Source organism: Myodes glareolus, chromosome 19 (genome assembly GCF_982192425.1).
Source record: "Myodes glareolus chromosome 19, mMyoGla1.1, whole genome shotgun sequence".
Taxonomy (NCBI): domain Eukaryota; kingdom Metazoa; phylum Chordata; class Mammalia; order Rodentia; family Cricetidae; genus Myodes; species Myodes glareolus.
The window spans coordinates 21,338,853-21,365,233 of NC_142044.1; the positions used below are offsets into that span (position 1 = coordinate 21,338,853).

General features: G+C 45.2%; 2 protein-coding genes and 1 non-coding gene across 7 annotated transcripts in view; 2 read left to right on the plus strand and 1 right to left on the minus strand.

Annotated features, from left to right (window-relative positions):
* The window catches only part of Atad2 (ATPase family AAA domain containing 2), a 44,462-nt gene extending 40,250 nt beyond the window's left edge, over nucleotides 1-4,212 (minus strand). Inside the window, exon 1 of the mRNA XM_048457099.3 lies at nucleotides 3,930-4,212. Coding sequence (XP_048313056.3) covers nucleotides 3,930-4,091 — 162 coding nt within the window. The 5' untranslated portion in view covers nucleotides 4,092-4,212. The remainder of the gene's footprint in view (nucleotides 1-3,929) is intronic.
* Nucleotides 4,213-10,944: 6,732 nt separating this feature from the next.
* Ntaq1 (N-terminal glutamine amidase 1) lies at nucleotides 10,945-26,047 on the plus strand. Of its 5 annotated transcripts, none has more exons than XM_048457209.3 (6): nucleotides 10,956-11,175; nucleotides 18,171-18,270; nucleotides 19,903-19,953; nucleotides 23,292-23,440; nucleotides 24,364-24,488; nucleotides 25,279-26,047. In XM_048457209.3, the coding sequence occupies exons 1-6, from the start codon at nucleotides 11,087-11,089 to the stop codon at nucleotides 25,386-25,388; spliced, it is 624 nt and encodes a 207-aa protein (XP_048313166.1). In that variant the 5' UTR covers nucleotides 10,956-11,086; the 3' UTR covers nucleotides 25,389-26,047. The 5 variants fall into 5 exon arrangements, with proteins under 5 accessions (XP_048313169.1, XP_048313167.1, XP_048313166.1 ...); XM_048457211.3 differs by lacking the exon at nucleotides 10,956-11,175 and adding an exon at nucleotides 11,290-11,422; XM_085678959.2 differs by lacking the exon at nucleotides 10,956-11,175 and adding an exon at nucleotides 12,786-12,805.
* LOC125415288 (small nucleolar RNA SNORA11) lies at nucleotides 15,558-15,685 on the plus strand. The gene has a single exon (XR_007236603.2). It is a non-coding gene; the product is annotated as a small nucleolar RNA SNORA11 (small nucleolar RNA).
* Nucleotides 26,048-26,381: the final 334 nt, after the last annotated feature.

The window sequence follows — 26,381 nt, forward strand, 5'->3', positions numbered from 1 at the left end:
CTTACAAGTACAAGTTGTCCTGATTTCCTCATGTACACATACACACACACAAAAAAAAAATTAAATTAAAACGTACATATGTATATATCAAAAGGAACTACCAACGGAATAAAAAGGCAACCCACTGAATGGGAGAAAATATATCTACTATATACACACAATATTTCTTCTTTTGATTTATTGAGTTATGGGGCACTGATGGCACTCGCCTTTAATCTCAGCACTCAGGAGACAGAGGCAGGTGAATCTTGGTGAGTTAAAGTTCAGCCTGTTCTACAAAGCAAGTTCCAAGGCAGCTAGGACTGTTACACAGAGAAAACCTGTCTCAAAAACAAACAAACAAATGAAATATTGAACTGGTCAGTAATGGCATACACCTTTAATCCTAGCACTTGGGAGGTAGAGGCAGGTGGATCTCTTTGAGTTCAAGGCTACCCTAGTCTACAGGCCAACCAGGGCTATTACACAGAGAAACCCTGTGTGATTATTTTATTTGTGCTATAGAACAAAGCTTGCCTGAAGATCAGAGTGTGGAGCTAGTCACACTGGTTAGCAAAGGAAGGCAACAGATAGTTCTCCCAAAAAAATACAGCTAGCCAATAAATGGAAATATGCTTAACATCGTTAGTCATTACTGAAATGCAAATAAAGCAACGATATATCATCTTACACTTAATAGAATATTTATCTTCCCCCTCCCCAAGCCAGGTATGGTGGTGGAACACATTTTTAATTCCAACACTTGAGACCTGGACAAGGCTAGGTTGGTCCAGGACAGCCAAGGCTATACCAAACAAACAAACAAACAAACAAAACAAAACAAACAAAAAAAACCACAAAAACCCACTCTATCATGAATAACAAACAAAGATTTTGAAAAATGGCATACATGGCTGGCTGGGCCATGCTTGCCTAGCTTACTCAAACTCCACAAAAGTGTAGGTGAATACAACCCAAAGTTCTTGTACAATCAACACCCCCCACACATATACACATATACCTGGTTCTACTACCCAGCCTTAACTGGTTCTTCACAAACAAAAACCCCCAAATTTCCTGATATCAAAAAGTTACAGACTTGTCAAAGCACAAAAATTGATAATGGCTAGTTAACTCATAAGAAAAAAACAAAACAAAACCCAACCCGGGCAGTGGTGGCACAAGCATTTAATCCCAGCACGCAGGAGGCAAGACAGGCGTATCTCTTTGAGTTCAAAGCCAACCTGGTCTACAAAAGCTAGTTCCAGGATAGGCTCCAAAGATAGAGAGAAACCCTGTTTCGAAAAACCAAAACCAAACCAAACCAAAAAACACCCACAAATCCCAACCGATAGATACCAGCCAAAATGTCAAAGCAGCAGTGCATTAAGGGCTGCAGTGATGTTGGCTCAGAAACAAACAAACAAACAAACAAACCTATTTCAAGCTTGGGCTGGACAGAATGGCTCATACAAAGAGGTTCTGCTATCGACAATGTGGTGATTGAGAATACACCATCAGTTTCACAAGCACAACAAGAAGTGTTCCCTTCAGGCACTCAAAGAAATCCAGAAATTTGGCATGAAGGAGATGGTGATTCCAGACGTACACACTGACAACAGGAACATTCCACATCACATTTGTCCAGAAAATGTAATGCAGGTGAGGATTCACCAAACAAATTACATACTGGTAACTTAAGCGCCCCCTACCACATTAAAAAACCTACAGTCAATGTAGATGAGAACTAACCTGCTCAAAGTCAAACAATGTTACAGAAATGCCTCAAATAAATAAGTAAATAAAAGGAAAAAGAGAAAAAGATGCTATGTAGTTATGGGTCACCCTCAGTACCTTCTGGATTTAAAGGTACTCTACTATTAAACCAAGAAAAGTCAAATTAATGAATTAGAATGACTATATTTAACTACCTGAAGAAGTACCATTTCTACCATCTGTTGATAAATAAAACTGAGAATTAGGAAGTTTTCAAATATCAGGGTAATGGGAGTTTAAGTCTTTGAAACATACATTTGATTTCAAGGACCAGACTGAATACAAAGCCTCCACATTAGAAAGCTTTTCAGACACAAAGCAATCCTATTCTTGGTACTGATGGGGTTTGTAATAGGAATCTGTTATCTTTAAGAACTACTCATTTCTCCAAACCCAACCTAACACTTCCTAACTAATCAGAAGACCTACAACAGTGTCTTGATTTATAGAAGAGAGGAAGATTTTATTTCAAAAAGATGGTATGTGGTCAGGCGGTGGTGCATGCCCTTAATACCAGCACTCCCCAGCACCAAGCAGGCAGATCTTTGTGAGTTCCAGGCCAGCCTGGTCTACATAGTGAGTTCCAAGACAACCAGAGCCACACACACACACACACAAAATATCCTATTACATTGACAAAAAGCCAGGCAGTGGTGGCTGATGCCTTTAATCCCAGCACTCAGAAGGCAGGCAGATCTCTGTGAGTTTGAAGCCAACCTGGTCTATCAAAGCTAGATCCAGGACAGGCTCCAAAGCTACAGAGAAACCCTGTCTTGAAAAACCATAAATAAATAAATAGCTAAAATATATAGTGTAAACGCTGGCCCAGAGACTATCCTCTTCCTCCTACATTTCAAGGGCTCTCCCTCCATATGGTATGGATGGCCTGTATCTAATGCTTAGCTAACAACTTTGTGAATAAGGGCAACACAATGTGCCATGCTCTGTTCTAGAATACAGTGCTAACAGAAAAATAAAACAAACACGCCCCTATAGAGTTACATTTGATTTAGGGAGAAATATAAACAAGAAAAGTTAAGCTATCCTAGAAGGTTATAATCACTACAACAGCGGGCAGAATAAAAGATCACGTTCCGAGTAAGAAATGTTTATCCTACCCAGACCTCTGCCCATTCCTGCACCTGAGACTCAAATACTCAGACCCCAATACAAGACCAACACTGTATCAACTAAGTGGGCACTGCTGTCTGTGTTACTGCCACCCCAGCGCTCCTACCCGTCTTTCTGACTTCCAGGCTCCTGACTAGATCTCCGGTCCTATTTTTCCTACTGCCACAGTGACCCTCACTGCAACGAGACCATCACTACCTGTTTCGGTAACTTCACTGTGGCTTCCTTAACCTCAACCTTTTTGGTGACCGCCGTCCCCTTCCTCCACTGCCAAAGTCGGCAGAAGTCTTTGGGACTCCGACTTCAAAAGTCGCACTGGTAGGCAAGTCGCACTAGATAGGCAAGAAGCATTTGATGCGAGGTCTCTTTTCTTTGCAAACATCCCCTGTAGCTACTGTGGCTGCGGCACGGCGAGCCAGGACAGCAGAGATCCGGGAGGCAGAAAAGTCTAAGTTCCAACTTCAGAACTTCCTACTGCTCTCCTGTTGATCTTTCTGGGGTGCATTTCTGTATCTGTCACACGGTTGTCATCACTAACAGGCCCTCTAAGGCTTGTCACGAGACTTAAAAGGGCACACGAAGTGTTGGTGGCCGTCCCTCCACATTATGAAACCTGAGATTTCACTCCGCCGAGGTCCTGATCATGGAACCTCCCTGGACCGTAAATGGAGGGCAGTGGAGTCTGAGATACCGGCTGTGCTCGCGCTCCCTAAAATGTCCCTGTGCACGCGCGCGAGCAGTCAGCAACCTCGGGGTCGCACTCTCCCGACTGACGCGAAACGGGGACGCAGCCGGGGAAGTGGGGGGGGCGGGGAAGCGGCCCCAAACCACCTCGGCTCGGCCCTACGCGCCACTTCGGCTCTGGCGGGCCCTGGTTTCCTCCTGCGTAGAAAGAGGTGGCGACCAACTGCTCAGCCCGCTTCCAGTCAGATCTGTCTCACCGGAACCTTGGAACCTTCCAGCACCCCTGCGCTGCACGCCGGTCCCCCTCGGCGCGGCTCCACCCCGGGTCCAAGGATTTCCCGCCCCAGGCCGGTACTCACCGCGGTGGGGACCAGGGATTTCCCCGCGGCTCGGGGCGAGCCGGGCCGCCTTCGGCCGCTATCCTTCAGGCTGAGGAACTCGTTGGACAGGTCCAGAGAGTCGGTGGCCGAAGAGGTGGTGGAGCGACTGTGCAGCTCCAGGCTGCTGCGGAGGACCACCATGGTGTCCCGCTGCGGGAGCCGGAATCCGTTGTGAGGGAGAGGGTGCGGAGCTCCAGGAAGATATCGCCTCTCAGGCGCTGGCGCGCTCTGAATTCTGGCGCCACAAACTGCGCTCCCAGAGGCCTCAGAGGACGCGCGCGCGCGGAATCCCTCCGCCGCCGGCCCCGCCCCCGGCCTCCGGCCCCGCCCCCTCCGCCGCTCCGAGACCAACAACCCGAGACTCTCCTCCCTTCTGCTGAGAGCCGGAGCCTATGCCGACGTGAGCTGGGACTCAAGCGAGCCGCGTGGAGCGCTCAACAGGAACTTGAGACTTCTTTCTTCCTTCTATAGTTCCGGCTCACCGCCTTCAGTGGAGGGAGACAGAGAGAGCTGTGAAGCGTCCTGTTTGGAATTTTGGCGCGTGGATTTGGAGGTCCTCTTTGGCCAGCTGCCGGCTACTTCCCGCCATCTAGCCTTCAAACGCAAAATAAATAAATAAATAAAATTTTAAAAAGTCCCTAGAGCACTTTGACTTTGAGACTGAAGAGCTTTTTGTTGATGAACGAATGAAAATAAATTAACTACCGGAAAGAAAGAAAACCTAATGGTCCTTAAAGAAAACTAAAAGAGTTGACAATAACTATTGGGATAGACAATCATACAATACATACCAGGGATAGAAACTGCAAAAATCTTATATTTTTAAAAGCTGCTAACTTGCTGTAAACTGTTAAAGACAATTAAGACATGCATGTTAATGGTCAGTCACCTTATAAATGATGGAATTCTTTAATGTGCTCAGAACTATGTAATCATGCTAAGTACAAATATAACTCATTTACAGAGACAAACTTTAGCCTTCTGTATATGTTGTCAAGGTTAAGCCTAAAACATAAAAATAAGTGTTTTTGTTTTTTTTTTTTGTCAGGTACTTAATAGATTAGATGACAACACTGCAGAATGCTTCACCCTCCACCAGGTCCACCAGGTCCCTGTCCAAATTGTGGGTACTGTTTGGTTGCCTGCTGTACTCTGCCATGCAAAAGTAGTTCTGTTCCCCAAAATTCTTCTGAAAGACTGCTGCTCAGTCTTTGAGGCTGCTGCTTGGAGTGCTGGTGCAAGACAGAGAATCTCTGCCACAAATAAGGTCATGTTGGAGTAGCCCAGGATGACTGTCCAGGTAGCAAGCAAATCTTGGTCGTTTTTAATTAATACAGAGGCCATTTGGCATAAAAAATTAAATTTAAAAGTCCTGCAAAACAAGTGATGTATAAATACCTCAATTTGATAAGAACAGACATCATTGAGCTTCTAACCTTTCCAGCTCTGCTTCTTTCTCTCTTTCCTTCCTTTTTTTTTTTTTTGTTTTCTGTTTTTCAAGAAAGGGTTTCTTTTTAAAAAAAAAATATTTATTTATTTATTTATTATGTATACAATATTCTGTCTGTGTATACGCCTGCAGGCCATAAGAGGGCACCAGGCCTCATTACGATGGTTGTGAGCCACCATGTGGTTGCTGGGAATTGAACTCAGGACCTTTGGAAGAGCAGGTAATGCTCTTAACCGCTGAGCCATCTCTCCAGCCCAAGACAGGGTTTCTTTGTGTAGCCCTGGTTTTAGCTCTGTAGATCAAGCTGACCTCAAACTCAGAGATCCGCCTGCCTCTGCCTCCCAAATGCTAGGATTAAAGGTGTGCACCACCTCCACCCAGTGGTTTTCTCTCTCTCTCTCTCTCTCTCTCTCTCTCTTTATTTATTTATTTATTTTTTGAAACAGAGTTTCTCTGTAACTTTGGAATTTGTCTGGGAACTAGCTCTCATAGACCAGTCTGGCCTCGAACTCACAGAGATCTGCCTGCTTCTGCCTCCCGAGTGCTGGGATTAAACGCATGTGCCTCCACTGCCCGGCAGTATTCTCTTTCTTAATAAACATTTTCTGCATGTCCCTGGCCCAATTCTTTGTTCCGAGACAAAAGAAACAGGAAATCCTGATGGGCATTTGTTGGACCCTGATTTCCATCTGTAATACCACTGCTTTCCATCAGCCTGAGTGCTGGCACTACATGCCTGTACCATCACGCCCATTTTATGTGGTGCTACGGATTAAATCAAGGGCTTCTTTCATGGTAGGTAAACATTCTACCAAATGAGGTACATCTCCAGCCACCTGCATTCTAATTAAAAAGGATTTATGCCAGCCATAATGCTTAGCCTTTGCTCGGAGAATGAGACAATTTCAAAGTGATGCCGGTTTTTGCATAGGGTACTGTAATGAGCATGGAAACAGATTCCTCTGAATGAACAAATAAAGGGGAATCTGTAGTGCAGATAGAGCAGGAAATTTATAGAGTAAGAATGAATGCAACCTGGTGTAATGGACAAGCATTTCTTCTTGTGTGTGGTGTGGAAAATTGCTAAGGTGAAATATTTAGAGGACATTTGTCCACTTGAAGGCTACCACACCCATCTGGCCCTGCCAGATGGGGAGGCTGCACACAGCAACCTTGGTAAGGAAGTAATCTTGCCACACGAGAGGGACCCCCACCCTTCTGTGGCCAGTCGATACTGATAACCTAGGACATCTGGTTATTGGAAGGATCAAACGTGAGGCAGCTTCAAACTGGCATAAAAAGAGAGGGCAGAAGCAGGGCAGTTATGTTACTTCTCACAATGGCCTAGGCATCAAGCCTCGTGGAAAGAGAGATCCTCTAAGCCTGCCTCCCGAATAGCAGAAAGATTTAACACCTTGCCTAAACATTTAATGCTCTGTCTCCCGAGTACAGAACTTCATCTCCCGAAAGTAGACATTTTACGCCTTGCATCCCGAATGCAAAGCCTCATTTCCTGAGAGTAAACATCGAAGAAGGTCTGTCTCCCGAGAACAGACAAGACACTCTGCCTTCCCGACTGCAGACAGAACTCTCTGCCTTCCCGAGCATAGGCAGAACGTTTTTTGCCTTCCAAGACCAGGCCACAGACTGGAATTGATGTAGCACCTGATAGCAACCTAAGAGCAGGACATCGAAACCTTATCTCCCAAGTGCAGACTGTGGACGGGGTCAAGAGTTAGCCTCGCTGTCCAGCCCCCAGCGCGGTCAGACGTCCAGCCTGAAGAAATTCAAAAAGCCCTTTTTAAGCTGAAGAATATTAGGTCATATGATGCTATTTAATGCGTGCACGAAATGTTAAGAAAAGAGCATAAATGTGTTAATACATATGTTAGTATATGGGATGTTAAGAGATATCTTATAGATAAGTGTTAAGTTGTATTAAGTTTAAGAAGTGTTTTATAGGTAATGGATAAGTTGTATTGAGGTTAAGAAGTGTTTTATGGATAAGTGATGTTAGATTAAGGTTATAAATTGGTTTTATGTATTAGGATTAGTAGGATTAATAATTGTGATATTGAATTGCCTGTGTGTTGCCCATCATCAATCCCCCAGGCCTATTAAGATTGTAAACTCCATTGATGCCTTGGATATTGAAGTAGCTAGTAAAGAATCATAAAAACAATTCTCTTGCTTGGTCTGGTTACTCATGGCTCTCTGGGGAGAAGGGCATAGAGTCCTCATAGGTATTACTCGAAAAGAACCTGGAGCTGAAGTCCCTCAGCTTGGAACAGGTACGTAGTCACATGATTCCAACATAGAAACCCCTAGCTGTGAGAGACTTAACAAAACATTAGCATAGTTTCTAAGAGCTGTGGCAGTAGGATGACTTCCCCTCCCTTCTTTCACCCCCATTAAAATGACCGCTTGGAAATTCTACTATTTGTTCTTGCCAACAGTTAATGATAGGCCCTGCCTGGCCTTCCACCCCACCCAAACACTTACTAAAAAGATCTTACAATTGTCAGTACGTATCTTTGACAATTCAGAAGTCTCTCTTAAGGACCCAAGAACCATTTGAAAGAGAATCAGCAGGAAGGGATATGGTTAACTCTTGAAGTCTCTGTGAGAGGACTGTACTTCAGAGAGCTGTGACGTCCGTGGTTATGTGCCGACAATAACTTGATGTGAGAAAATTGGTAAAGCCTTTGTATCTGTCTTGAACACCAGAGTGTTGGGATTGTTTTAAGGTGCACCAAAGCCTTGAGAACTCAGTTTAACCAACAATACATACAAACTCAATCCTTGTAGCACACCTATTTAGAAAACAGCATTGTAAACTTTATTTTACAGATGTGGAAACTGAGGCACAGGAATTAGGATGGTGAAGAAGTAACTCTGCTCAAGGGCACACACACTCATAGAACCTGCTAGATAAATTCAAAATCTAGGTATGGTGGTGTGGGCCTGCAATTCTACCACTCAGGTGATAGCCAGTGAGGGCCATATGAGACCCTGTCTCACCACCACCTTTGCACACAACCTCCAAAATAACCAAGAGACAACACAGATTAGGCAGCAACTGAAACTACAGACTAGCCGGGTGGTGGTGGCGCACGTCTTTAATCCCAGCACTCAGGAGGCAGAGGCAGATGGATCTCTGTGAGTTCGAGGCCAGCCTGGTCTACAAGAGGTAGTTCCAGGACAGGTTCCCAAAGCTACAGAGAAACCCTGTCATGAAAAAACAAAACAAAACCAAAAAGGAAAGAAACTACAGAGACAAATGTGTGCATCTAAGGCAGGCGCAGAGGACCCAAGACGTAACAGATTTGACAGTGGTTCCGCTCTATCTCTTTGAGGGAGGCTTGTCTTGTCTATGAGAAGGCAGATCAATTTGCTGGTACGGCAAGTGTGGGGTGATGTGCAGGTGCTGGCCTGAAAGGCAACCCCCAGAACGTGGTGGTTTTTTGTGTGTGTGTCGGGGGGTGTTGGACAGTGTGTGGGTCAGTCAGCAACCTGTGAAGGCACCTGAGTTTGAAAAGCAGAGGTGATACCCACAGCACCCGGGACAAGAGTACTAGGGACGGAAGAAAGAGACCAGAAGGTCCCTGTGTGACCTTACTGGCCACCCACAACCGTGTGCAGGCCTCCCCGAGCTCTGGTTTCTGCGTCCAGAGGGTGGAAGAAAGACTAAACCTTCAAGGTCACATACACTAGCTGTGGTGCCTTCCTAGAGACTGCAGGGAGCCTCTTTCTGAGAAAGATTAACTTCAGGCTCACTTTTTACTAAACCAGAACAGTTAAGTTTAATGACCTTCCCTCCCCACCCCCCAGAGCCTCCTTTGAAGCCCAATATTCAAGCTGAAGCAATAAATTGGTAACAGACACAAACACAGTTGTGGGTTTTTTGTTGTTTTTGTAGGATTTATGGGTTTTGGAAGGCAATTACCATTCACCAATATACCACCAGCACAGCACTTTATGGGTTTTGGGACTCGTGAGGTTGAGAGTCTGTGGGTGGCCTATAAACCAAGTTTAAGAATTACAGTTTTTTCTTTCTTTCTTTTTCTTTTTTGTAGGGAAGTTCCCTGAGCAATTACATATGTTCAGTGCAAGCACAGGAAACTAGCAAGTCTAAAGAGACAGTTCTTCATGCCCTTCATTCACTATGAATAAATAGTTTTGATAATTGGTGTCTTTCTTTCTGCAAATAAATATGATTAATACAGAATGCTATCCAGACTCTTTTTTCCTTTTTTTTTTCTTTTGGTTTTTGAGACAGGGTTTCTCTGTGTAAACAGTCCTAGATGTTCTGGAACTGGCTTTGTAGACCAGACTGGCCTTGAACTCACTGAGATTCACTCACCTCTGACTTCCAAGAGCTAGGATTTTTTTTTTTTTTTTTAGGATCTATTATTCTTTTTTTTTTAGGATTTTTTTTAAAGAAAAATTCTTATGTAGCTCTAGTCTGCTACTATGTAGTTCAAGCTAGTCTTGCACTCAAAGCAATCCTCCTGCCTCAGTCTCCTGCTTGCAGGGATTATAGGGGCCCAGCACACCTGTTTAAAACTTTTTTACTTACTAGATCAGTCTGTCTTTCTATATATAGATACATTATAAATATCTAAAATCAAAAAGAAATTAAGTAACAATATGATGAGATTTCGGTGCAATCCCTCGAGTAGGTTTTTCTTTTTTCTAGGTTCTGGTTTCGCGTTCTAAAGCTTCAGCTTTCATTCCCAACCGGCTCTTTAGAGTCGCTTCTGGTTCCACACAGCTGTGTAGTATAGCGAGAGTTCCTGCAGATTTCCGTGGTTGGTTTGAGTCCAGAGAGTTAGCACGTGGCCTTGACCTGTCTTTTGCGACCGCTGTTTCTGGGTCCGGCACCTTTCGGTGTGGCGGTGTGAAGTCTGTAAATCTTATCTGAGCGATCTAAAGGTTCAAAGGCTACGCAAATCTTGGTTACGGAGGACTTTGGGAGCTTCAGATAAGAGGTTTTGGTATGCGGAAACTGACTTGCTAGAAGGTACAATAATAAAGGAGCCCTTGCTAAGCTACAGGCCGTCAGTTCGCTAGAGGCTGACTCTCCAGTTCATCCTGGAGTGTCTCTGTTTCTTCTTTCCACCGCCACGCAGGAACCCAACACAGCTGGCAACCTCAGCAGGGGTTGAAGGGGTGTCAGTAAGCTCATTCAACACTTCAACACCAAGCAGTCCCCACCTAATGGCGACTAGGTTCACGCAACACAGCGCACGAACCCCAGCTTGGCTTGGGCGGGGAGGGGGAGACCCTCACAGTGAAGCCCACTGTGCCACAGGCTCCACCCATCATGTAAGGTCTGACGAGAACCACACAGATCTTGGAACCCTAGGATATGTGCTCCCCCTGCACCCTCTCTTCCAACTCCATCTCAACCCCAGCCCGGGCTCCACCCACTCCCTAAGTCCCGCCCACCGGAACCACGCAGTTTTCTACATCCCGGACTCCGCCCTCACGCTACACTGGGTCCCGCCCTCCCGCCCCCACGCTGCACTGGGTCCCGCCCACCTGGCCCCGCCCACCCGGCTCTGGGCTTCTTCATCCGGAAGGCGCTCTTAGCGGTCCTGGCTCTGTCCTTTCCGCCTGGCGACCTGGCAGCGACTGCTGCCAGCGGTTTGTGTGCTTTTTGTGTGAGCCACAGCTTCGGGCCATGGAGGGGGACGGCCCCGCCGCTACGGCCCCGCAGTACCAGTCGGCCTGTCCTACGCGGGACGCATGTGTCTACAGCAGCTGCTATTGGTGAGAGAGAGCGCGGGCGCGGTGCCGCCACCAAAAGCTTCCTCCTCCCGGCCCTCTCTCGAGCGCCGGGCGGGCCTACGCTGCCGGGATTTGGCGTTTGGGAACGCACCCCTGGTCTCCTTAGCTGAGCCTGGGTGGAGTTGAAGGGATGACGGCAGTCCGCGCGTCTTGGTGCCTGGGAACAAAAAAGGGGAGTTAGGCTGTTGACCCTGGGTAACTGCAGAAGTCCGTGTGGTTTCAGAATGAGGTACAGGTCATTTTTAATTTATAAGACAAATGAAAACACAGAGTTTGATGTAGCGGGAAATCCAGCCAAGCAACAGTACCGCTATCCTGATCACTGTACTTGCGTAATGATAATGGTTGCATTTGTACTGTCCTTGCCGTATGCCGAACATTGTCTTGGGTGTTTCGTGTAAATGAACTCAGTTGAACTCCACAGTCACCCCAAGAGGCAGGTACTGTTGTGATCGCAGCTTTAGAGAACCCCGAGGCACGGAAAGCATGGTACGGCTGTTTTACTCAAGGCCCAGACTGTGAGGCTAGTGTCCTAGGCTGCCTCTGCAGCTCAAACACTGTTCTCTTCCTTTCCTTGTGTAGGAACGTCTTTCCCAACCCAAGTGCAACTTTAGGGTCATCTAAATCTACTTCTTACCCCCTTCACTTGGTCACTCAACCAATGATACTAAGAATTTACGTTTATTCAACTGTGATCACAAGTAGCCCAAGTCCAAGTGCTTGCAGTGATTCTCAACCTTCCTCATGCTGCGACCCTTTAATACGGTTCCTCATGTTGTGGTGACCCCCAACCATAAGATTATTTCGTTGCTACTTCCTAACTGTAATTTTGCTATTGTTATGAATCATGATGCAAATACCTGATAATGCAAGATACCTGATGCGGCCACCCGTGAGGTTGTGACCTGCAGGTTGAGCCCTGCTGGAAGACTGTTGCCTTGGAGACAGGTTACGCCAGTACACAGGCTGAGCTGTGGAATCACTGGTTTGTCCCATGCCACACCACTGAGTGGTGGAATGAAATCTGGAGTCTGTGTGATGGTTCGAGTCCTGAGAGCTGTTGCATTGTATATCTGCCCCGCCTGGTTCCCAAGTTCTGCTGGCTTTTACCCAAAGCGTTGGCTCTGTTTCTTTCATTTATTCAGTAAATATTTCTTAGGGATGTGAGACATACGTTGGGTGATTCCCAGCACCAAGGATAGAGCAGTGAATAAATCGATAAGTTTCTTGGCAAGATCTCAGTATTCTTTTTGTTTGTTTTCGAGACAGGGTTTCTCCGTGTCACGGGCTTAGTCATCCTGGACCTAGCTCTTGTAGATCAGGCTGGCCTTGAACGCACAGAGATCCTCCTGCCTCCCGAGTGCTGATGATAAGGGCTATAAGAACAGCAGGATGAGAGAAAAGATGGTGATCAATACTGCTTTGTATTAGGATATTTAAGGAAGACGTTGTTGGTAAGGTGATACCGAACGCAGGAAAGAGGGTGGGAGCTTTGTAAACATTAGAAGAAGATTGTGTCAGGCAGGGAGCACAGCGAGCACAGAAGCCCAGGGAAGGATGCCGTATTTCCAGGAGCCATAAAGAATGCAGTGTCTGGTGGAAGAGCAATGAGGTAACTGATCTCCTTTTGGCCCCTTCAGCCTCAGCAGAGCCTTCCTCTGCCATCACGGGGACTATTCCAGTTGCTTTCTAGTAGGTCACTTCTCTGTGATGGTTCATACTGTCGATTTGACAGGGTCTTGAATCCCCCACGAGACAAACCTGTGGGGCATATCTGTGAAGGAGTTTCTCGGCTGGGTTGAGATGGAAGATCCACCCAAATGTGGTCAGCTACATTCCATCAGGCTGGACTGATGATGTCCCAGTCTGAATAGAAAGGAGAAGCAGAGCACCAGTGTTTATGTTTCCCAGACTTCGGATGCAATGTGACCAGCTGCTTCATGCTTTCCCCACTGTCAGACCGAGACCTATTCTTCCCTAAGATGATGCTAGCTGAGCAGTGGTGGCACATGCCTTTAATCCCAGCCCTCGGAGGCAGTCAAATCTCTGAGTTCCAGGCCAGCCTGTTCTATAGAATTAGTTCCAGGATAACCAGGGCTACACAGAGAAACCCTGTCAAACAAACAAGCAAACAAAAATGTTGCCATAGCAACGGAAAAAGTAATTAACATTCTTCCACCCATGCATCTTTATCCTTTGGTGGTTTCCTACTGCTCAAAAGTATTCTAAATTTGAATGTGTTGAGAATCATCTGAGAGCTTGTAAAATCTGTCCATTTTAGGGTACTACCCCAGAGAGTTTGGACTTACAGGGGGTACAGTGGAGGAGTGTAAGGCTGCTTTGTTGATCTTTACTTTCTTTTATTATTATTTTTTAACGTGTATGGGTGTTTTGCTTGCATATCCATCCTTCTACTATATGTGTGACTGGCACCCAAGGAGGCTAGTAAGATCCCCAGAGACAGGGTTTAGTGCTGAGTCCTTGGGAAGAGCAGCCAGTGCCTTTAACCGCTGAATCATCTCTCAAAACACCTCCCCCGCTTTTTTTTTTTTAAGACAGGATCTCACTATCTGTCCTAAAACTTGCTATGTAAACCAGGCCGGCCTCCAAGTCACAGAGATGTGCCCACCCCCTCCTCCTGAGTGCTGGGATTAAAGGCCTGTGCCACCATGCCAGGCTTGCTGATCCTATTTTGTGGAATATTCTTAGCGATAACAAAGTCCATCTGCGTATCACCGGCTATCTGGTTTATTTGTTCAAGGCTTGTGTTTTTCCAACCTCATTTTGAACCTATTGCAGGGTTATCAGTCTTGGCTCTGTTGGCATTTTGAGTATCAAACCTTTGTTCCATTAATTTTAACACTTCCTGGCCTGTATCAGATAGATGCTATTACCAGTTTCCCCCAAGTTGTGACACACAAACATCTCTAGACATTGCTTGTCCTACTGTGATTGGCATATCAGTAGGCACACCTGACGGCATTTGTTTCTCCAGGTTCTTTTAACTTGAAATAAATGTTGCCTCTGTTGTGTTCTGGTAGGTGTAACTTACCAGATCCCACTTAATGATAAGTATTGAACCACCTAGGGTCCTGAGCTTGTCTTGCACGCCGTTGAGATGCTTTCCACCCCCAGCATTTCACTTCCATTTGTGTTGCTGGGGACTAGGGCTGCTCGCCTGGGTCTACTTCTCTGAATTCAGTTCATGGGTAATGGCTGCGACAGTCTGGGCCCTTCTGTTGCTTTGTTAGCCTTTTTGCTGTGGATAAGATCAGCTAATACCCTGGAGATGCTATTATCATATCCCTCTGTCTTATTTTCCCATTTAACAGTTACGTAGATGCCAGAATCTGTAACATACAGAGCACTTTCTATTCCCGCTACTGCTCCTAGGATTTCCAAATATAAGGACCTCACTCCTACCTGACTCAAACATCAAAAGTTCTGTGAAAGGGTGGGGAGAGAGAAGACTAAGCTGTTAAGAACAGTGCTCATCAGAAGACTACAGTTTGATTCCCAGCAGCCGCATGGTGGCTCACACTGTCCATAGTACCAGTTGCAGGAGATCTGATGCCCCCTTCTGACCTCCTCAGGTACTGCACAGATGTGGTACACAGGCATACATGCAGGCATGACATCCCTACGCATAAAATAAATCTTTATTTTTTAAAAAAAATGTTCATGAGTTGTGTGTGGTGGCTCATGTCTGTAGGACTAACACCCATAGGCAGAGGCCAGGGGGTTAACCTCAAGTTTGAGTCTGGCCTAGGTTTCATAGCAAGTTCCAGGGCAGACCCTGTTTCAGATATCAAACAACAGAAATTTCATGATATTCCTTAACTTAGTGTTAAGTTGTATTACTGAAAAAATAATCGATGGCTGGGTCTAGTGTCTTTTAATCCTAACACCCAAGAGGAGGCAGAGGCAGGAGGATATTCATGAGTTTGAGGCTAGCCTGATCTTCATAGTGAGTTCCATGCCAGTCAGAGCTGCATAGTGAGACCCTATCTCAGAAAAAGGAATGCTTAGTTTTATTATTATTTTTACCCTATATAACATTCACAGAACTTTGAAAAATACTGAGCAGTGTGTATTCAAGCCATATCATGTATGGTGCCTACTAATGGTGCTTATGGACTCATGAGCTCTGGAGTAACTCCAGACCCGCCTGTAAGATAGCGACGGGGCCAGGAGAGACTGCTGACCTCTACCTCTGCTGTTCATCTTTTGAGGCTCTTTTCATCATCTAAGCACTTAGCTGTGCTTTGTGTCTCCTGTGTTCTTGAAGGTCCTTGGGGTGAAGTTCAAAATTCCTGTAGACCAGACCAACACGTGTCTTCTCAGAACCTGGATAGAAATTGAATGGGGTGTGCTCAGAGCAGGGGGCCTGGAGAATGGCTTCTCTGTTTACAACACACCCGAGAAGAATCTGGGACCATTGTAATGAGGGGCACAGCACTGTGTTCTCTCTGGGAGCAGATCCCCTACATGAATTTCCCCAATTCATTCATGTGGCTTCCAGGAAAAACCAGTGGGACAGGACACAGTATTAGAGAAGATGCTCCAGGATTTAGCTGAGGAGGCAGGCCACTGTCTAGAGCATAGTCAGGTTCGTGTGTGAGGAGTCCATGGTGGTCTCAGGAATAAAGCCCGAGGCTGAGTTCTCTTTCACTACATGGATCCCCAGGCTTGTCCTTTACCCCTTGAGCTATCTTGCCATCCCGAACCTTTTTTACAGTGGTATTTGGGGGGAGCTAAAGGTACTTCAGCAGTTGTGAGCTGCAGTGTGGGTGCTGAGAATCAAACTAGGGCCCTCTGTAAAAGCTGTAGGTGCTCTTAACCACCAAGCCATTTCTCCAGCCCTATTTATTTTTGAAACAAGGTCTTACTATGTGGCTCAGCCTGGCTTTGAACTTGCAGAGTTCTCGCTGCCTCCCAAGTACTGGGACTAAAGCTGTGTACCACCTTTCTGACTGAAGGGAGTTTTGGAGCATCCCACCCCATACTGGAATTGCAGGCCTGTTCCACCATGACCTGCTAACTTTCCACTTAATCAGTGGAGAAGGAAAGGCGCAGAGAGGTCTCATGAGTAACTGGGAGAGAATGCAGGACTTGACCCTGCTGGCCTTCTGCTTCCTAATCCAGGCCTCTCTGCTGTCAGGAGAACACAGTACACTATCTTAGGTTATTGTGAACTGTGGCGGATGCTTGAACTTAGGGATTGAATTTCGTTCCATCGCCTTGATGTTGACTGCTTGAAAATATTTACGTGCATACGTATGTACGTACGTATGTCTGTCTGTCTGTCTCTAATTATACAATTAAAAAGGCTCTAAACCAGACATGGAGCATGTGTATAGTCCCAAGAACTCAAAAGGTCATCGGAAGTTTATAGCCAGTCTGGTCTACACAGTGAGTTCCAGGTCAGCCCAGGTCTACACCATGAGACACTGTTTCAAAAAGAAAGGAAGGAAGGGAATGCAGTCTGTATAAACATGCCATCATATAGTTTGTGAACTACAATTAAGGGACTAAATTCTATCTCAAATTTAATAAAAAAATATCCTGTCATGGGCCTGGTGGTAGTGGCACATGCCTTTAATCCCAGCACTTGAGAGGCAGAGGCAGGTGAATCTCTGAGTTCAAGACCAGCCTATTTTACGGAGAGAGTTCCAGGACAACTACTTCGGTTACACAGAGAAACCCTGTCTCGAAAACAAAGCAAATAAGCAAAAGAATCCTGTCACATTTCTCAGACAAATGGGGAAATGTTAACTGGGATTTGTGGAGGGTTACGGTATGGTGTGAGAATGTACATTTTACAGAAGAAACACGTGGCTGCTTAGAGAAGCCAGAGAGTACAAACCTATAGCACGAATAATAAAAGCCCAGAAACAGGCAGGATTTAAGCTGAAGATCAGACAAGCCAAACAGCCAAACCACTAGAGAAGTCTTACCTCTACCACGGCTGGATGGCTGCAGACTGAGCCTCGAGCCTCTGTCTCCTGTTTTATATTCCCCTCTAGTGGTAGAATTAAAGGCATGACTCTCTAGTACTGATATTAAAGGTGTGAGCCACCACCACCTGAATCTGTTTCTGCATTGATTTTTGTGTAGCCCAGGGTAGCCTTGAATTCATAGAGATCCATCTGCCTCTGTCTCAAATCCTGGGATTAAAGGTGTGTGATACCACTGTCTGGCCTCTAGTGGCTTAGTTTTACCTTCTTATCTACAGGCAAGCTTTATTTATTAAAACATAAGTAAAATATTACTATACAAAGCTGCTTTTCTTCTTAGTGGTTGAATTAGATTTCAGTGGTTTCTCGGCTTCTGGAATCCTGGCATAGTGTTTTGCTGGCCACAGTCTCAGTCTTCAGTGGTGGGTGTGGTCCCTCTGTCTGGACCAAACACAGTACAGTTTGGCTAACATCTTCTTCATTGGTGAGTATGATTTGTCTATCTAGACATGTGTACACGGTATAGGTTGATTAGTAGCTTCAGTGACAGATGTGGTCTGTCTGTCTGGATGTGCACAGTACAGGTTGGCTAGAGGCTTCTTCAGTAGTGGGAATGGACCCTCTGTCTGGGTGTGTACACAGTACAGGTTGGCTAGCAGCTTCTTCAGTAGTGAGCATGGTCCCTCTGTCTGAGTGTGTATACACAGTGCAGTTTGACTAGCAGCTTCTTCAGAGGGGAGTATGGTCCCTCTGTCTGGAAGTGTGCACAATATAGGTAGAGTAGCAGCTTCTTCAGTGCTGGGTGTGGTTCCTCTGTCTGGACATGTGCACAGTACAGGTTGGCTAGCAGCTTGTTGACTGTGCTTTAGAGGAGAATCATTGTTAGTCAGCAGTCAGATGAGTGGTCAAGGTCTTTCCCAATTATATCCTCACCATTCTTTTGTTTACATTCAAAAGACATGGCATGTTCACTTGTAATTATATAGTTTAAACAATTGTTTGTTTTGTTTTCTTTTTCAGTGAGGAAAACATTTGGAAACTCTGTGAATACATCAAAACCCACAACCAGTACCCCTTGGAAGAGTACTCCGCTGTCTTCATATCAAATGAGAGGAAGATGGTAAGTTGGTAAGTGATGACAGTGGAAATGAGATTGAGACCTCAGAAGCTAAGGGCAGTATGGAAGCTCTCCTGTTCTAAAATGTGCTTTGTAATAGCCTTTCAAACAGCTCTTTTTCTTTCTTCATTAAATTTGATTTAGAGGAATTTAGTCCCTTGAAGGTGATGAAGTATGTGATGGCATGTTTATACAGACTGCATTTCCTTCCTTCCTTTCTTTTTGAGACAGTGTCTCATACCGTTGCCCTTGGATGACCCGGAGCTCTAGTGTAGACTAGACTGACCACAAATTCGTGGTGACCTCCTGAATACTGGGATTGTAGGCGTGCTCCACTCTGGCTTAGAGCTTTTTAAATTGTATAATTAGAGCCATATAATAGATTTGAAGGAAAGATTTGTCTCTGAAGTTTGACGAGAGCTGGAGTGAACTTCCATGAAGCATTAGAAGAAGCCCTTTGTGTTTTATAAAGTACCTTTGTTGTCTTGTTTGGGGCTAATAGAAGTTCTATGAAATAGGCAAGGTGTAGACAACTTTCTTTCTTTTCTTTTCTTTTATTTTATTGACATGACTTTTGTTTTGGAGACCCGCTAGCCTCACTCTCATTATGTAGCTGAGGCTGGGATTTCAGCCTGTATCTCCATGAACTGCTAACTTTCTCCTCTTATCGGTGAAGAAGGAAAGATACAGAGAGGTCTCGTGAATAACTGAGAGAGAAGGTAGGACTTGACCCTGCTGGCCTTCTGCTTCCTAATCCAGGCCCCTCTGCTCTCTGGAGAACACTGTGCACTATCTGAAGTTCTTGTGAGCTCTCACTAGCACTTAGGACCTAAATTTTATTCTTTCACCTTGATGTTCATTGCTTAGAAACATAAACATTTTTGATTTTAGAATTGAATTTAGTTAACTTATTTATTTATCCTGAGAGATAGGGTCTCACTATGTAGCCCTGACTGGCTTCAAACTCAAAGAGAGCCACCTACCTCTGCTTTTGAGTGTTGGGATTAAAGGTGTGTGCAACTAAGTGTGCTTGGCTGATTTCTTCCTTCCTTCCTTCCTTCCTTCCTTCCTTCCTTCCTTCCTTCCTTCCTTCCCTCCCTCCCTCCCTCCCTCCCTCCCTCCCTCCCTTCCTCCCTTCCTCCCTTCCTCCCTCCCTTCCTTCCTTCCTTTCTTTCTTAATGTGTACAGGTGTTTTGCCTACATACATGTTTGTGTACCTTGTGTGCACTGTGCCTGCAGAGGCCAGGACGGGTTGGATCCCCTGGCCCTGGAGTTACAGATGTTTGTTAGCTGCCATGTGGCTGCTCGGAGCAAATCCTAGGTCTCCTGCAAGAGCAACAGGTGCTAAACTGCTGTACCATCTCTGCAGTCCATTTAGGAATAGCTTTTTATTCACCAGTGTATTGGTGTAGAGAATCTACAAGGATTTTTTTGTTTGTTTGTTTATGTTTTTCAAGACGGTTTCTCTGTAGCTTTGGAACCTGTCCTGGAACTTGCTCTGCAGACCAGACTGATCTCAAACTCACAGAGATCCACCTGTCTCTGCCTCCCGAGTGCGGGAATTAAAGGCATGTGCCACCACCGCCCTGCTAAGAAGACTTTGAATGAAACCCTTACGTATCCTATATTTTGTAGGTACCTATTTGGAAACAGCAGGCAAGACCTGGGAATGGACCTGTAATCTGGGTAAGATGGCCATTTAAGAGCCTCTAATGCATTGTTCCTTGTGGCCTCTGAGTGACCAGTGTGCTGTGGTAAAGCAGAATTGAAGGCACACTGGAGATAGGCTATGACAGTTATTAATAAAAGGATCTTTTGAGAATGGATATTATTCTGTCTGTGGTAGAAGCACTATGGGACATGTATTTTTCCACCTTTTGTTTTGGGATCTGTAATGGTTTGTATATGAAATGTGCCCTGTAGGCTTGTGTGTTTGAATTCCTGGTCCCCCAGCTGGTGATGCTGTTCTGTGAGATTGTGGAATGTATGAGACCTGAGGCCTAGTTAGTAGAAGTGTGTCACTGGGAATGGCCTTGAAGGTGGTACCTGTTCTCTTATTCTCTGCCTTCCAGCCTGTCATCACGTGAGGAACAGTTGTCTTATATTCCTGCTGCCATGGACAATTACTCCCATCATTGTGCCTTCCCCGTAGAGTTGGTAGACTGTAGTTTCTTGTTGTGGGATATTTGTACACTGTGTGAAGATGGATTGCTGTGCTTGGTGTAATAAAAAGCTGAACAGCCAATAGCTAGGCAGGAGGTATAGGCGGGATTTCCGGGGAGAGAAAGGAAGATGTGGAGGAATCCAGGCCAGGCGTATGAGAGAAGCCAGGAAACACAGAGGAAACAGGAGGTACAGATGGAAGAGAGATGACATCATGTGATAGAGCGTAGGTTAATTTAAGTGGGTTAAGTTAAAAGAGTTAGTTAGGAACAAGCCTAAGCTATAGGCTGAGCTTTCATAATCAATAAGAAGTCTCCATGTCATTACTTGGGAGCTGGCTGGTTGGACAGAAGAAGACTCTATAGTCTCTGAAACCATGAACCCAAACAAACATTTCCTCACTTCCTTGTTTCTATCAGGTGTGGTTATGGAGCAGGGGGTGTTGACTAGTCGGGAGTTACACAGGGAGTCCGAGGCAGTCTCTTTTCTAGGCAGTCTTGGGTTGTGGAATTTTACTCTAGCTAGGCAAAGATGTGTTACATTTGTTTATGCTGCATTTGTTTAACTGTTAAAGATGTGTTGCTGTTTTATCTTGCCTGCCTTAGGCACCTGACTGGTCTAATAAAAAATTGAATGGCCAGTAGCTAGGCAGCAGAGGGATAGATGGGGCTGGCGGGCAGAGAGATTAAGTAGGAGGAATCTAGGCTCTAGAGAGAGGAGACAGAGAAGAGAACAGGGAGAAAGAAAGGGAGATGCTTGGGGCTGGCCAGCCAGACATGGAGGAAGCGGTGGAAGCGGGACATAGAATGAAAGAAAGGTAAAAGCCCCAAAGCAAAACATAAATGAAGAGAAACGGGTTAAATTAGCTTATAAGAACTAGCAAGAGACGAGCCTAGGCTAAGATCGAGCATTCATAACTAATATTAAGTCTCCATGTCTTAATTTGGGATCTGGTTGGTGGCCCAGAGAAAGCCTGCTACATAACAGTCTTGGCTGACCTGAATCTTTCATTTTTCCTGTCCTACCTCCCAAGTGCTGAGATTAAAGGCATAGACCATCATATCTGATTTATAGTAATGTTTATAAATGTCCAGTGTAGGAGAAAAATTTGTGATTTCCCAGTCTTGTATCTTTTCTGCACTAGGAACTTTTTACATATAACCTAGATGCACGTTTGATTTATCTGGAGACCAGTTAAAAGTATAAGTGCCATGTTAGTTTATCTGGAGAAGGGATCAAGATTTAGTATCCTCTTTTTTAGTATTTAACTTATTATTTGTTTACTGCATGTATGTGTGCACATGTGCGTGCCTGTGCAGAGGTGTGTGCAGAGGTGAGAACACCACCTTGACATGTTGACTCTCACCTGCTTTGCTGAGGTGAGTCTTTTGCTTCTGCGGCTGTCCTGCAGACTCTAGCTGGCTGGCCTGTGAGCTTCCAGGCTTACAGATGGTCAACACCACATCCGCAGACTTTTTACGTGGGTTCCAGGGACGGAACTTGAGCTGTCAGACTTTCATGACTAGTTCCTTTTCCTACTGAGTCCTCCACGGCGCGAGATTTAGTATTCTTAACTAATTCCTAGGTAAATGTGACTGAAAAACAGGGTTGTTGTGGAGGGGAATGTAAGGGTCATCAGACCGGGGAGGAAGTCGGCTGTCAGAGGGGCAGCAGCTCCTAGCTCATCTGGAGGGAGAGAGTGTACTTGGTGGATTCCATCTCTGCTTTCCTTAATTGCAGTGGGAGCTGAAGGTCGACTGTCTTTCCCATCTCATAGGTCAAAGCAGCACTAGTATTCTGTGTAAACTATGGTGTGCTGTAAGAATGTCTGGTGCTGGTAGCGTAATTTTAGACTGAAAATCATTTTGGTGTATTTTCTCCATGAGAGCATTTTTCCTGGGTTTGAAGCACCAGCCTGCACACATGCTCCTTGAGAACCCTATGGTGGTCCTAGCCATCAGCTGGTGTTAGCAGTGCCCTGTGTCTGGAAGTGAGAGCGGGAGGCAGCACCTGTTCCGTCGCCGAGCAGGGCGGTGGGAGCTGTCTTTATTTTCCTCCTTCAATGGCTGCAATGAGAGCTTGATGGCTTTGTTTTAATTTAGTTTTTTTAAATAATTTATTTTTATTTCACGTGCTTTCATGTTTTGCCTGCATATATAAGTGTGAAGGTGTCGGATAACCTGAAACTGGAGTTACAGGCAGTTGTGAGCTGCCATGTGGGTGCTAGGAATTGAACCTGGGTCCTCTGGAAGAGCAATCAGTGCTCTTAACCACTGAACCATCTCTCCAGCTCCCTTAATTTTTTCTTTTAATTAGAAAAGTAATAAAAACTGGAAATTAGTGTCCTCTTCAGGCTACACTTAGGAAGACCCCTCTGTTGGGAGTTTGGGGGGACAGTCACTTTCACTACCCTTAGGAGACTATGCTGTTGGCTTTAACACATTTTTTTTTGTGGGACATTAACTATCCAAAGTGAGGATGAAGATCTATGTAGACTTCTGAATTTATATGTGTGAAATGAATGCATATATACTTTCAAATGCACATGTGTGTCTTTACATAACCAAACTTTAAAATATAATACAGTTTTTAAAATATAAAACAGTTTTTCTGTTCATTTATAGAACATGGGCTATCCACATACCTATGGGTCAGACGCTTTCATTGTTCAGCCATTTTCCAGTCACTGGACAGTTTTCTGTTTGGGCGGTTTTGTCTTTTATTATTTTGTTTGGCTGTTACAAGGAGGGTGATATTAGTCCGATAGCTGCTTTCTTGCTAATGCCTGTGCCCTGGTCCTGCAGTGCTGGCACTGACTGTCCTGCACTAACTAGGTTAACCTCAGTGATTATTGTTCCTAGGATTACCATGTCATCCTGCTTCATGTGTCCAGTGAAGGACAGAGCTTCATTTATGATCTTGACACTATTTTGCCATTTCCCTGCCCTTTCGACATTTACGTAGAAGATGCCCTTAAGTCTGATGATGACATTCATCCACAGTTTAGGAGGTGAGGAAATTCAGTACAAAGTTACTGACTTTCTGAAGTAAGACTTGGTGATTATGCAGAAGTCCTTCTGTCCCTCCCTCCCTTCCTCCCTCTCTCCCTCCCTCCCTTGTCTTTTCCTCTCTTCCACTCTCCTCCCCGCTCCTCCCCGCTCCTCTTTCCTCTTCATCTCCATCCTCCTATTTCCTCATTATTGATGTGCTTGCTCTACAAGAGTTTAAGAGTATCTCAAGGCTCTAAAGGCTTTATGTAAAAGGTGGTGTTACAAACATTAGTGCCATGAGGGCCAGCCAGGCCTGAAGACTGGACTTCCATCCCTTGGATCCACGTAGTGGAAAGAGAGAATTGATGTCTATAGGTTATTTCTGACCACACACACGTGCGTGCACACACTCACTCACTCACACACACACACACACACACACACACACACGCACACATACTCAAATAAATATGTTTAAAAAGTGAGCGTGATGATCATAGACCAGACTGGCCTTGAACTCAGAGGTCTGTCTGCCTCTGCCTCCTGAGTGCTGGGATTAAGTGCACCACCTCCACCCTGCCAGATTTTTATCTTGATTGCTGGAGTATGGCTAGAGCATGGCTGATGTTGTCAAACTCAAGAAAATTAAAAGGCAACAACAAAAACAAACAAAAAAACCTATCCTTTGCCCCTCCCCCCCTTTGCAATTGAGTAAATAAAAACAGCTGGATAGATTTACTCTTATACTTTTATAGCCTTGGGTTTCAGTCTTTTCCTTCATCTGATTAAACAGGTAATCAGCCATGTACATGTTGTGCACTAGTAGAGTGCAGAAATTCTTGAGCAGTTTTGTGCATGCCATAGAAAGAGTCCATTGTAGGAATGAGTTAGAACGCCAGCCACGATACCTCCCTGATATAAGTGTATATTGATTTATCTGCAGGAAATTTAGAGTGGTTCGTGCTGATTCCTACTTGAAGAACTTTGCTTCTGACCGGTCTCACATGAAAGATTCCAGTGGGAACTGGAGAGAGCCTCCTCCAGAGTACCCCTGCATTGAAACTGTCGGTGAGCCAAGGGTGTCCTTTCAGGGGCTTCTGCCTGGTCGCTGCTCAGATCAGTGTTTCCCTTAGTCAGTTTTTGGATAAGCTCCCCGAGTGGTGAGGATTAGTGGATTCAGGAATCGAGGCACAGAGAACAGGACTGGAGGGCAAAAGCACTCTTGGGGGGAATGAGTGCTGGGGCACAGAGCCGTGATGTAGCAAACTGCTCGGTTATTGGCTGTATCTGCTGGGATTCTGGCATCACATCTGTGTGTCACATAATAGCGCTATCAGTAGCACATTGCCGTGGCGGAGTTTCATGGACTGTAAAAGCCATCCCCAGTGCATCCTTCTGGCGTGGGAAGAGCCATTTTAGTAACCTTGTACTAAAGCCTGCCTCAAGAGAGCTTTATCACAGCTCTTGCTTCCTTTCTGTACTTCTGAGCAGCGGTCCAGTTGAGGATGCCCTTTGACTGTTGCTCAGCGGTCATGTGCTTTTGACACATTATCTGTGACTGGAAGTCATTCACAGCATTCCAGTTATGGGTGAGATCATCCCTTCACGCAGTCTACAGGAAAGCACCCGCAGGCTGTGCAGGCTTCTGCAGAAACAGCAGGGGCATCACTAGCTCTCTGAGGAAGAAAGAAGTAGTTAGCGTATTTGGAGGGGGTGGCCATTTAAGAGGAGTGCTGTGTGTTTGAGGTGCAGACATCGCAGAAGTGATCTTGAGCCCTTGCTCATTTAAATGGGTTCCTCATCTCTTCTGTTGCTGCTCACCTGTGTCAGCAGACATTTCTTTCCTGTTCTTTTCTAGACTCCAAAATGAACCTGAATGACTTCATCAGCATGGATCCTGAAGTAGGATGGGGAGCTATCTACACGCTGTCAGAGTTTGTACATCGGTTCAGCAGTAAAAACTGCTGAACCTGATTCTAAAATGTGGGACTGGAGAGGTTCTAGGCTATGAATAAGCTGTCTTTTCATGGTACATGTACTTTAGAGGTATATTTTTTCTTATTAAATTTGAGTGGAAACATTAATGAATGCAAATATAAATGAATGTTCTCGCTCCCCACCCCCCCTTTTTTTGGCTTGGGAAGCTATCCCGGAGTTCTGTCTCCAACCCTAAGTTAGTCAGTCCCCAGCCTCAGACACAGACAAACAAGTAAAATAAAATCTTTCCTATTGATATGCCACATACAGCATATAGTCGCTAAGATATTCCCATGACTTACTTGTTTAGATGTGCGGTAACCTAGGCCAGCAATTACTTTTGTTAAACTAAAAGTGTGGACTTGGAGCCAGCTCCTGTTTGCTCCCTCTGCTTCCTGTCCTGCTAGACTCTAAACTCCTTGAGCAGAGGGTTGTGGCCTTGACTCTGAGAACCTCTGTTACCCATTAGAGGTACCTGTAAAATATTCCAGAGACAGCTCTGCTGCTCGGAAAGGATGCTATTGTGAGCTGAATCAGCTATAAGTATTAGTCTTTTTGGACTATGATGTTTAAAAAAGTTGCAGATATTTTGACTGAGTGTTATTTGGCCCATTTATATGCATAGTTTAAATAAAATTGACTTAAAATTAGTTTTGTTTTTGACGATTTTGTGGCTTTCTTTTTTCTGAGGTGAAGTTGAGCAGTGTTGGTAACTGAATTCAGGGCCTTGTATGTGTGGCAAGTACTGTACCACCGAGGTACCCCTGTCACTCTTCTTATGTGTATGTGCTTGCGTGTGTGTGTATGTGTGTGTGTGTGCGCGTGCGCACGTGTTCACCATCTTCTTCAGTGACTGTCCTTCTTATTTTAGGGGGAAGGTCTCGCTGATTGGGCTAAACTGCCTGTCCAGTAAACCCTGGGACTCCTCTTGTCTGTCCCCTCAGCTTGGGGTTATAGGCACATGCTGCCCAGCTTGGCTTTCTG